Raw genomic sequence first — 11,255 nt, 5'->3', positions numbered from 1 at the left:
GAAGTTATTTAATTTTTTATAAATGAAATTGTGACAAGACTTAAACAAAATAAGAAAAGTCTACGTTGTAATCAATATTTGATATAGCACGTTATAACCAACCAAGAATGTATTTCTGAAAAACCATCACACAAATGATATTGCCTGCCTAGCAATTACTTCCCATTGAAAAATATTTGTACTTATCTACAAAACAAAGCTTGCAAACCATAACATGTGAAACAGATTCAATATTTCCATCATAATATTTCTCTACGACAGACAACAGCCTTCAGTTCCTTCTTTTAATGTGTTAACTAGTTTCATAAATCTGTTACACATTTGAAACAAAATATAGGCAATTATACAGTATGTAAAACCAACCGATTTTATTTTACAGTATATACATGTAATAATGTGCATTGCAATTTGAAAAATGGTAATGTAGCAGAAAGGAAGAGCTAGTTTGTCCATAATCATTACACATTTTTAGTGTGTAAATTAAAACCAACATGAATCTTGTAGTGTTTAGACTTTTTTTCCTTCTACACAACTCTTTTCTTTTTTATTCTGATACGAGGTAGACACACCTAACTAATTTTGGCCATAAATTGAGATTTTTTTTTGGCATTACATAAAAACATGTAACATCTTCACTGAGCCCTACAGTAAGCAATGTTTTGTTCTCACCATTTGACTATAGTGTATCTGATCGATATTGACATTGAGAATTACAACATGAACTGTGGTACTTAAAACAATAGTACCGCTGGAGCCTGTTTTAGTATTTGACCTTTGACCCTCCACGGTCTCAAAGTATTTCAGTAAAGTTCAGTGAGTGTTCTAGAATAACTCTCCTTATCTAATGCAACCCCTGTGTCACAGCTTGTGAGAACATATGTATGTTTACTTTAAGTTTTACACACACACATACAGTTACATACAACGTCACATTTCTTTTTTAAATATATTTTTGTGCAAATTTTAACACCAGTGATTCCACAGTATTAAAAAAGCATACAACTAAGCTGGGAAGAAAGCCTGCAATTAAAACAGTTTTTAATGAATGTTCATCTCATAGAGTTAGAAGTGGAAGCTAAGAATGAAACTGTACATCTCCCATTAGACATTTCTCAAAGCAAACCAGAAAGGAAGTTCCCACATTTGGGCTGACGATGCGTGCAGAATGACATTATCAGTAAGTGGTACTTCCTTGTTGCTCAGACTTAGCCAAACCTCAGAGAGAGGGCTTCAAATCCTGTCCCTGGTCACCACTCATCACCCCTTAAAATCTTTATAGTCTCCATACCTGTACAGAACACCTATGCACACGTATCTACATAACCAGTCTTTAGTGTACAACCCCAGAGTAGCCAGGGTACCTTTCTGCAAAAAAATACTACATTTATATTTACAACAATTAAATAGCGGTCAATTAAGCACTTGTGTGGTGTGGGCTAAGATGCTAACAGTGGTTGAAATCATATAGAAGTCATCCAGGTGTTTGCTACCTGCCACAATAAATAAAGGTGTTAAAGGAAGTAAAAGGCAAGTGGGAAGCGGACCCTTGAAGGATCTGTCTTCTGTGAAGCTAAAGCAGTAGTGTCTGTCTATAGTGTCTGCCTGTCTGTCTGTCTATAGTGTGTCTGTCTGTCTATAGTGTCTGCCTGTCTGTCTGTCTATAGTGTGTCTGTCTGTCTGTGTCTATAGTGTCTGCCTGTCTGTGTCTATAGTGTGTCTGTCTGTCTATAGTGTGTCTGCCTGTCTGTGTCTATAGTGTGTCTGCCTGTCTGTGTCTATAGTGTGTCTGTCTGTCTGTGTCTATAGTGTGTCTGCCTGTCTGTGTCTATAGTGTGTCTGTCTGTCTATAGTGTCTGCCTGTCTGTGTCTATAGTGTGTCTGTCTGTCTATAGTGTCTGCCTGTCTGTGTCTATAGTGTGTCTGTCTGTCTATAGTGTCTGCCTGTCTGTGTCTATAGTGTGTCTGTCTGTCTATAGTGTCTGCCTGTCTGTGTCTATAGTGTGTCTGTCTGTCTATAGTGTCTGCCTGTCTGTGTCTATAGTGTGTCTGTCTGTCTATAGTGTGTCTGCCTGTCTGTGTCTATAGTGCGTCTGTCTGTCTATAGTGTCTGCCTGTCTGTGTCTATAGTGTGTCTGTCTGTCTAGTGTGTGTGTCTGTCGGTCTGTGTCTATAGTGTGTCTGTCTGTCTGTCTGTCTGTCTGTCTGTCTGTCTGTCTACAGTGTGTGTGTGTGTGTGTGTGTGTGTGTCTGTCTGTCTGTCTATAGTGTCTGTCTGTCTGTCTGTCTATAGTGTGTCTGTCTGTCTGTCTATAGTGTGTCTGTCTGTCTCTAGTGTGTGTCTCTCTGTCTGTCTCTATAGTCTGTCTGTCTCTATAGTCTGTCTGTCTGTCTCTATAGTCTGTCTGTCTGTCTCTATAGTCTGTCTGCCTGTGTCTATAGTGTGTCTGTCTGTATAGTGTGTCTGTCTGTGTCTGTCTGTGTCTATAGTGTGTGTCTGTCTGTCTATAGTGTGTGTCTGTCTGTATAGTGTGTGTCTGTCTGTGTCTATAGTGTGCATGTCTGTCTGTCTGTCTATAGTGTGTCTGTCTATAGTCTGTCTGTCTGTCTGTCTGTCTATAGTGTTTGTCTATAGTGTGTGTCTGTAGTGTGTCTGTCTGTCTATAGTGTGTCTGTCTGTCTATAGTGTGTCTGTCTGTCTATAGTGTCTTTCTGTCTATAGTGTCCGTCTTTCTATAGCGACTTGTGTTCTCAGGATGCTGTGCGGTGTGATCAGTAGCTGTTCTCGTGTCCAGCCAGGATGTAGAGGTTGCTGGGTGCTGTGGGGTTGTCTGTCGGCCTGCTCTCCAACACCACCACTCTAAAACACACAAGATCAAGTTCAGATCAGCCTCCCACTGTGAAAGTATACATCCCAGAGGGGACCAGGAGGATTAAGGATGTAAGCGTCACACACAGAAAAAACACTTTCACATCAACAGACGCCCCAACATCCACAAGCCCAGATCCTATTCAGAACATACTCAAGCCCCATAGACAAATTCCATCATGTTAAGAGGGTCAACGTGCTGTAACAAAGTAGTTACTGACCCAAGAAAAAAGAAATACAATGGGTTCAGAGATTATAGGAGCATTAGACACACACCCACACACTCATACAGGCGGAATGAAATCCAGGGTCCCCACAGGGGACATTCATAGATCAGAGAGTCTGTAGGCTAGGCGAGACCTGGTGTGACCCAGGGAGCAGTGAGTATACCTGGGCAGACTGGCGGCTCCCTCCTGCCCTGAACTGTCGTGCTGAGAGTTTCTTCATTCACAAAATCAAACAAGCCATTAAGAGACAAGCAAGCATGCATAAAACCAACAACACCAAAGACTTCAGGCAATCAGGGTTCTATACTACTGCAACAGGTCATTCGAAAACAAAATGGCCATCATGACAACATCCATGTTAATGTTATCGCCAGTGTAAAAGTGAAATAGCTAAAAGAGAAATATTTATAAAAAATATAATTGCCAGTGTAAAAGTGAAAGGGGTCAAAGTATGTGAGTGTGTCCAAGTCTGTCAGGTGAGGTGACCTTGAGCATCATGGATTATTTTACTCACCTGTCAGATCCCAGCAGTCTGAAGATCCGTGTGTTATCAGAGATCTCCTGGGTGATCTTGAGTGCAGACAGACAAAGGATCATTTAAGATCATATTCAAACACATACAACAGGATAATTTTTTGTTGTTGTTGTTATAAACAGGACCGGGATGTGACAGGAAAAAAAGGTTACCCTCTAGTGTACACAAAGAAACAACTCCTCTCAGACATCCACACACCTAAATGTCCTCAGCTTACCTCATTCGTCTTGAAACTCCGTCCTTGCATACCATGTCTCCAAAACGCCAGAACGCTATCTTGGAGACACACTGCAAAGACACGTGGGGGTTACATTGAACCACAAAAAGCACAGATACGAGCTGAGAAATGCGTCACAGGAGAAACATTCTCAGGATATCGAATTATCTTTCTGCGTAGAGATGTATACACAGATGGAAATATCTGTCTTTAGCACAACAGGACCCAGTCTTTAGTTTCTTTGGGCTGGGTAGAAGTGTGAATGCCATGGTTATGGAAACGTACCTATCGCCTCGATCTGGAAGTTAAACGTCAGCTCAGCAGATAACTTCCTGCTTGACTTCAACCTTCCCTGTAAGTTCACTATCTTTATACACCCTGGGCACAGAAAATAGTTTTATGCAGAAGCTGGAATTTCTCCATTGAGAATACAATTATTATTTGGGTTAGTCAAGTTGTTGCGGGGAAGTAAAACGTACTGTCGAGACAAACTAATATGGTGTCCCTCTCTAACTGGGTGACGTGGATGACACACGTCTGGGGCGTATCTGAGGGGACAGAAAAACAACTCATTAGAAACAATCATAGTCTAATGAAGATCATCATCACTATCATCATCATCGGCGTGACCATGTTCCACTGACCGGCCTCTGTGAACCAGGAGGAGGTTGAGTTGGGGTTGACCGTGCCGAAGCGGACCACTTGGCTGAGCTCGGTGCCCTTGCTGACGGCCACACAGATGAGAGGGTACTGCTGCTCCGGTACCACCAGCATCTCAAACACCTCCAGAGGACAGGGCAGGGGGAAGTCGATGTTCTACAGAAGAGACACAGGAGATAGATTTAGCATGCCGTTACACACCACAGATGACATGAATAATTTGAACTCTGTTAGAGACAAGCAATGTTTGCACACTACTTTAGTCAATCTAATAAGCTTTCTGAACAGGACTGCATTAGGTTTATCCAAGCCAGATAGGGTCCATTATAACCCATTAGTCATCCTCAGTCAGTCTGCCCCAGAATGACCTGAACTGACCCACACTGACTGACCTTGATGAGCATGAACTTCTGCATGGGCTCCACCCACTCCAGCAGAACCACACTGGACTGGAATGCTCCACACAGGTACTTGTGCCCACTGTATGGGTTCCTCACTGTACACAAACAAACACATTCAAGGTCTCTTACAATCTTTCTTTGAACTCTGAGCTATACTCTATCAATATGATATCTTATGCATTATTTGGAACTATCCTCAAGAATGGTGCCATGCAGCAGTTGATAATATATGCCATTTAGCAGACGCGTTCATCCAAAGCGACTTACAGTATGTGTATGCATACAGTTTCGTGTGGGCACTCCACCCTCCTGAGAACTCACCTACACAGCACTTTTGGCACCCTTTTGTGTCTGGAATCTTATTAGATACGGCAAACTTCCTACAAGGATCATAAGGAACAAGAAATCAGTTTTATATGTATCCCCTTAAACACCCCAAGTTCAAACTCAAATGAATGAAAATACCTCACATATCCTACCTTGGAATCATTTTGTCTGGGAGTTTGTGTGTGGGAATGGCCATGGGTAACTTCTGCATTTGCCGGGCATGCTCAAACAGACCAGCTACGTTATGAGAGTAGAGCTGGGAGGCTTTTCCTGAAGCAATACAAAATAAGATTTTCAGCTAGACTTTTAAACTTTTAAAGGGCAATTTATGACCCCAAAAAGAAAAGACAAAAAGTCTGCTTCCAAAACACACCTTACAGGGCAATATTATATTTTTCGGGAAAGGGCAGACATCATTTAAACAGAGAAATTCCTGCCTCAATTTTCCAGAGTAAAAGTTTTAAAGGCGAGTGCCTTTAAATGTCTACCTTTTTTGGCAAAGAAATGTCAAAATACCAGAGCAGCACATTACTCCTACTACTGCAAAACCATTACTAGATACAGAACAAACAACAAAGTAAGACAATATACAGTGAGGGAAAAAAGTATTTGATCCCCTGCTGATTTTGTACGTTTGCCCACTGACAACGAAATGATCAGTCTATAATTTTAATGGTAGGTTTATTTGAACAGTGAGAGACAGAATAACAACAAAAAAATCCAGAAAAACGCATTTCAAAAATGTTATAAATTGATTTGCATTTTAATGAGGGAAATAAGTATTTGACTCCCTCTCAATCACAAAGATTTCTGGCTCCCAGGTGTCTTTTATACAGGTAACGAGCTGAGATTAGGAGCACACTCTTAAAGTGAGTGCTCCTAATCTCAGTTTGTTACCTGTATAAAAAGACACCAGTCCACAGAAGCAATCAATCAATCAGATTCCAAACTCTCCACCATGGCCAAGACCAAAGAGCTCTCCAAGGATGTCAGGGACAAGATTGTAGACCTACACAAGGCTGGAATGGGCTACAAGACCATCGCCAAGCAGCTTGGTGAGAATGTGACAACAGTTGCTGCGATTATTCGCAAATGGAAGAAACACAAAAGAACTGTCAATCTCCCTCGGCCTGGGGCTCCATGCAAGATCTCACCTCGTGGAGTTGCAATGATCATGAGAACGGTGAGGAATCAGCCCAGAACTACACGGGAGGATCTTGTCAATGATCTCAAGGCAGCTGGGACCATAGTCACCAAGAAAACACTGAAAGGACTGAAATCCTGCAGCGCCTGCAAGGTCCCCCTGCTCAAGAAAGCACATATACAGGGCCGTCTGAAGTTTGCCAATGAACATCTGAATGATTCAGAGGAGAACTGGGTGAAAGTGTTGTGGTCAGATGAGACCAAAATCGAGCTCTTTGGCATCAACTCAACTCGCCATGTTTGGAGGAGGAGGAATGCTGCCTATGACCCCAAGAACACCATCCCCACCGTCAAGCATGGAGGTGGAAACATTATGCTTTGGGGGTGTTTTTCTGCTAAGGGGACAGGACAACTTCACCGCATCAAAGGGACGATGGACGGGGCCATGTACCGTCAAATCTTGGGTGAGAACCTCCTTCCCTCAGCCAGGGCATTGAAAATGGGTCGTGGATGGGTATTCCAGCATGACAATGACCCAAAACACACGGCCAAGGCAACAAAGGAGTGGCTCAAGAAGAAGCACATTAAGGTCCTGGAGTGGCCTAGCCAGTCTCCAGAACTTAATCCCATAGAAAATCTGTGGAGGGAGCTGAAGGTTCGAGTTGCCAAACGTCAGCCTCGAAACCTTAATGACTTGGAGAAGATCTGCAAAGAGGAGTGGAACAAAATCCCTCCTGAGATGTGTGCAAACCTGGTGGCCAACTACAAGAAACGTCTGACCTCTGTGATTGCCAACAAGGGTTTTGCCACCAAGTACTAAGTCATGTTTTGCAGAGGGGTCAAATACTTATTTGCCTCATTAAAATGCAAATCAATTTATAACATTTTTGACATGCGTTTTTCTGGAATGTTTTGTCTCTCACTGTTTAAATAAACCTACCATTAAAATTATAGACTGATCATGTCTTTGTCAGTGGGCAAACGTACAAAATCAGCAGGGGATAAAATACTTTTTTCCCCTCACTGTAGGTCCAAGATAGTCTTACCAGATATAGAGAGCAAGCAGTTATTCATAACATAAAGCCAAGTGCACCGCCGGGGAAAGAGCTGGGGACAGAACGGATGGAGAGAGCCAATAAAGATTTGAAACAACATTTAGAATCCTCCATTGAAGAAAAAAAGCCTTGTGAGCAATATGTTACTTCAACCAGATCAAACCTGCTCCATTGACGTCTCGTGCAGTTCATTCAGGTTTAAAGTGTAGATTCCCTCCTCAGCACCAAATATCAAATATTGGTCTGAAACAAAGACAAAACAAAGAGCCTATTAGTCATGTTAAAGGAATACTTCAGGATTTTGGCAATGAAGCCCTTTATCTACTTTCCCAGAGTCAGATGAACTTGTGGATACATTTTTTTTGTCTCTGCATGCAGTTTAAAGGATGTTTCTAACTAGCATCAGCGCAATTGCTAACTAGAGTTAGCGCAATGACTGGAAGTCTATGGTAACTGCTAGCATGCTAGTAGATACCATAGACTTCCAGTCATTGTGCTAATGTTAGTAAGCATTGACTCGCAAAACTACATCTAACTTCCCTCATACTGGATGCAGAAATAAAAATGGTATCCATGAGTGCATCTGACTCTGGGAAAGTAGATAAAGAGCCTAATTGCCAAAATCCCAAAGTACCCCTTTAATCAAAATCATCAACATGGCAACGATTCATGTAATAAGTCATGACAATAAAGATGTAAAAAGTGACACCCGAGCCACTGATAGGCTACGCTACGTTGTTTTCCCAATGTCCTACCTCTGGTGTCTGGGTTGATCCAGGATGTGGCACAATGGATTTTCAACGGGCAGCCGTTGAACACCTTGGAGAAACAGGCCCCCATCTGAGGAGCAAGAACGATGGAGGATGGACAGTTAGAGGGAAGCCAAACACAATAGTAATCTTTTCTTGAAAGGTCTTGTTTTGAAAGCTCCATTTTAGAGGCCAACACCACTTTTGACTTCGATTCATGTTTCAGTAAGTTAGCATGTCTGTTAGCATCATACTCACATGGACCTTGGGTGTGGGTGGGAGACCATTACTGACAGGCTTCTGAAAAGAGGGGGAGGAGATGCATACAGAGAGACACATAAGGTTGATGATCACTGGTCCACATTCGTTTTAGATGAATGGTTTACTGGCTTTAATAATAAATCAGTGTGGTGATGCCCTAGTGTGGAATGAAAGGGAATGTATTGAAATGTCACTGTTAATAAGGAGAGTGTGCAGGATCTGGTGGCATTACAGGAATGTCCTTCTTGTCTTTCCGTATGGGGACACTAGGGGGCATGGTGGACTGCCTCTCAGTAGCACTGTCCTTCTCTCCATTCTGGTGAGAGCTCAATCCATTACCTGCAGCGGGAGACATGTTTATTACACTTACCTCGGTGAGTGTGTGCATGCCTCTGTGTGTGTGTGTGTGTGTGTGTGTGTGCATACCTCTGTGTGTGTGTGTGTGCGCATGCCTCTGTGTGTGTGTGAGTGTGTGTGGTGTTCAACACGTGTGTGTATGTGCATGAGATTAAAGCTGCATTTACACAGGCAGTCTAATTCTGATCTTCTGCCCAATTATTTGCAAAAGAGCTGATCTGATTGGTCAAAAGACAAATGAGTGGAAAAAGCTCAGAATTGGGCTGCCTGAATAGACAGTAGATCAATGGTGTGAGTGTTCTACTGAGACGTACGCACATATGCTAAAATCTAATTACTACTTATCAGTATTAATGGAATATGTTTGGTTAGGATTACAAGAGTGGGACATCTCTCAAACTAAATGATTCGATCATGCTAACATACTGAACTGAGAATGGCGTATCACATTTCGAATGCTTGATTACATTCAGAGAGTTCAATTACATTTTGATTGCTTCATAGAGAACATGTGATATCAACGATGGGAGAAAGGAGGCAGGAGTTTGGTTGCAGAGAGGGTCACATGACTGCAGCAACAACACCGCACTATATACATCCACAGACAGACAGAGGAAAGGGGGAGGGGAGGGAGGGAGCGGCGGTGCGAGACACTACGGATGCTGATTGATGGGACTAACAACCAATCAGGGAGGAGCGACGTCTACGGGGCTACCAATCGGCCGGCCTTACTCTCTTCTTCCTCCTCCTCCTCCTCCTCCAACACATCTTCCAATTCCTCTTCCGTGTGTGGGGCATGAAGCCACTCCCAGAAATGCCTAAAGCTCCCATCATCATTCCCCTCGGGCTCTGAGCCAGCCTGGCTCTGTGTACTCTCGTTACCTAGGCTACTGCGTCTGTGGGGGGGCAGGCGTGGGGGTGGAGGGCGGGGGGGTACATTTGAGGCGGGTCGGGCGGGGCTCTCGGGTACGGGGCAGCGCTTGATGGTCCCCCCTCCACCTCCATCGTCCTCTCCCTGGGACGGGCTCTCCTGGGGCGGACAGATAGACTTGGGCTGGAGGGAGAGTGGGAGGAAATGGAGAGATGAGACACAGAGAGAGCGAGAGAGACAGCAGAAAGGTAGACAATCTCTAGAGGTTGATTAATGCCTGCCCTTTTATTACTCATGGGTCAAGCTCTGCTGCCCATCTTACAAATGTAATGTCAATAGTTTGAATTAGCTTTGAGAGAAAATATTGATGTATGCAACTCAGAATTTTGCTCGAGGGTCCTTTCCACTAAATAGTAGTCGTGGTTGTTTGATTGTGATCCAAAATGCTGCAGTATGACATATGCTAGTGGTCCTACCTTGGGGGGCAGTGGAGGTGGGACTTTGGGCCTCATGATGGTGCTGTGTTTGCTAGAGGGAGAGATTGAGTTGGGGTTAGGTTTGTTAGACAGTGACAAGATTCCAAAGGTTCCACATATTGACAGCTACAAAACATCGCTGTCACAATAAGTGTTAAGACAGAATGACAGACACATTGACAGACTATCACTTCAAACAACATGGTCTTCTATCACAACACAGTATTAGACAACTAAGTAACACAACATAGTTTTAGACAACAGGTCAGGTGTGGGTAAAGACAACAAAGGTCTGTCAACCCCCGAAAACACCACAAGACAACTGACACACAAGATGTTAGCATTCCCTTGAACAGGGTATCCCAACGGCCCAGTCAATGTAATGTGTATGTACAGTATGAGCCAATCAGAGACCACTCAATCATGACGGACATAGACATGGCACCAATCAAACAGAGTCACAAGTTCAACATCACCATGAGAACACAAACCTGAGTGGCACTAGGGTTAAACAGGTGGAAAGGGTTTTAAACAAGAAAGGATACAAGCAGCGAGAACACACATCGGGAACAGATGGCAAAAAGGCAGTATGAACACACACCGAGGTCAGCAAGCATGGAAGCAGGTGTCACAGAATGATGAACACACACCAAGAAAAAGATAAGGAATGGCAGGGGTCAAGTTCTGCTCTACTGTCTTAATGAACGAGACCCATGTCTGAGTCCATAGATCAAACTCAACCGTTGGAGGAATCAAGGCGGTGCAGAGAGACGGAGAGGGAGCACAGGAGGGCACTAAAAGCACAGAACGGGCGTGATGGTGTGAAATGCGGCATGAAGATGTGTGAATGAAACTGGAAGAGGTAGCCTTCCTCCTCCTCCTCCTCAGAGAGGGCGGATGGACTAAAACACGAGAAGAACTTACAGTCCCCTGTAGCTCAGTTGGTAGAGCATGGCGCTTGCAACGCCAGGGTTGTGGGTTCGTTTCCCACGGGGGGCCAGTATGAAAATGTATGCACTCACTAACTGTAAGTCGCTCTGGAAAAGAGTGTCTGCTAAATGACTGAAATGAAATGAATGAAATGACTTACTGTTGAGTTTCATCATCATC

At 43.4% G+C, this 11,255-nt stretch overlaps 1 protein-coding gene across 6 annotated transcripts in view; it reads right to left on the bottom strand.

The window, feature by feature from the left end:
- Nucleotides 1-2,682: 2,682 nt before the first annotated feature.
- LOC121553364 (mitogen-activated protein kinase kinase kinase kinase 3) overlaps nt 2,683-11,255 on the bottom strand; it is a 76,975-nt gene continuing 68,402 nt past the window's right edge. For 4 of the 6 annotated variants that reach the window (XM_041866412.2, XM_041866413.2, XM_041866415.2 and 1 more), the window contains 17 exons: nt 10,146-10,197; nt 9,681-9,852; nt 8,674-8,780; nt 8,439-8,480; nt 8,187-8,271; nt 7,595-7,674; nt 7,423-7,483; nt 5,386-5,503; nt 5,228-5,286; nt 4,898-5,001; nt 4,490-4,661; nt 4,325-4,393; nt 4,131-4,223; nt 3,846-3,916; nt 3,608-3,663; nt 3,257-3,307; nt 2,683-2,857 (listed from right to left, as the gene is read on the bottom strand). In XM_041866412.2, the coding sequence (XP_041722346.1) occupies nt 2,770-2,857; nt 3,257-3,307; nt 3,608-3,663; nt 3,846-3,916; nt 4,131-4,223; nt 4,325-4,393; nt 4,490-4,661; nt 4,898-5,001; nt 5,228-5,286; nt 5,386-5,503; nt 7,423-7,483; nt 7,595-7,674; nt 8,187-8,271; nt 8,439-8,480; nt 8,674-8,780; nt 9,681-9,852; nt 10,146-10,197 (1,480 nt within the window). In that variant the 3' untranslated portion in view covers nt 2,683-2,769. The remainder of the gene's footprint in view (nt 2,858-3,256; nt 3,308-3,607; nt 3,664-3,845; nt 3,917-4,130; nt 4,224-4,324; nt 4,394-4,489; nt 4,662-4,897; nt 5,002-5,227; nt 5,287-5,385; nt 5,504-7,422; nt 7,484-7,594; nt 7,675-8,186; nt 8,272-8,438; nt 8,481-8,673; nt 8,781-9,680; nt 9,853-10,145; nt 10,198-11,255) is intronic. The other 2 variants (XM_041866414.2, XM_041866417.2) reach the window with 1 other exon arrangement.

Source organism: Coregonus clupeaformis, chromosome 37 (assembly GCF_020615455.1).
Source record: "Coregonus clupeaformis isolate EN_2021a chromosome 37, ASM2061545v1, whole genome shotgun sequence".
Taxonomy (NCBI): Eukaryota; Metazoa; Chordata; class Actinopteri; order Salmoniformes; family Salmonidae; genus Coregonus; species Coregonus clupeaformis.
This window is presented reverse-complemented; position numbering and strand designations above follow the sequence as displayed.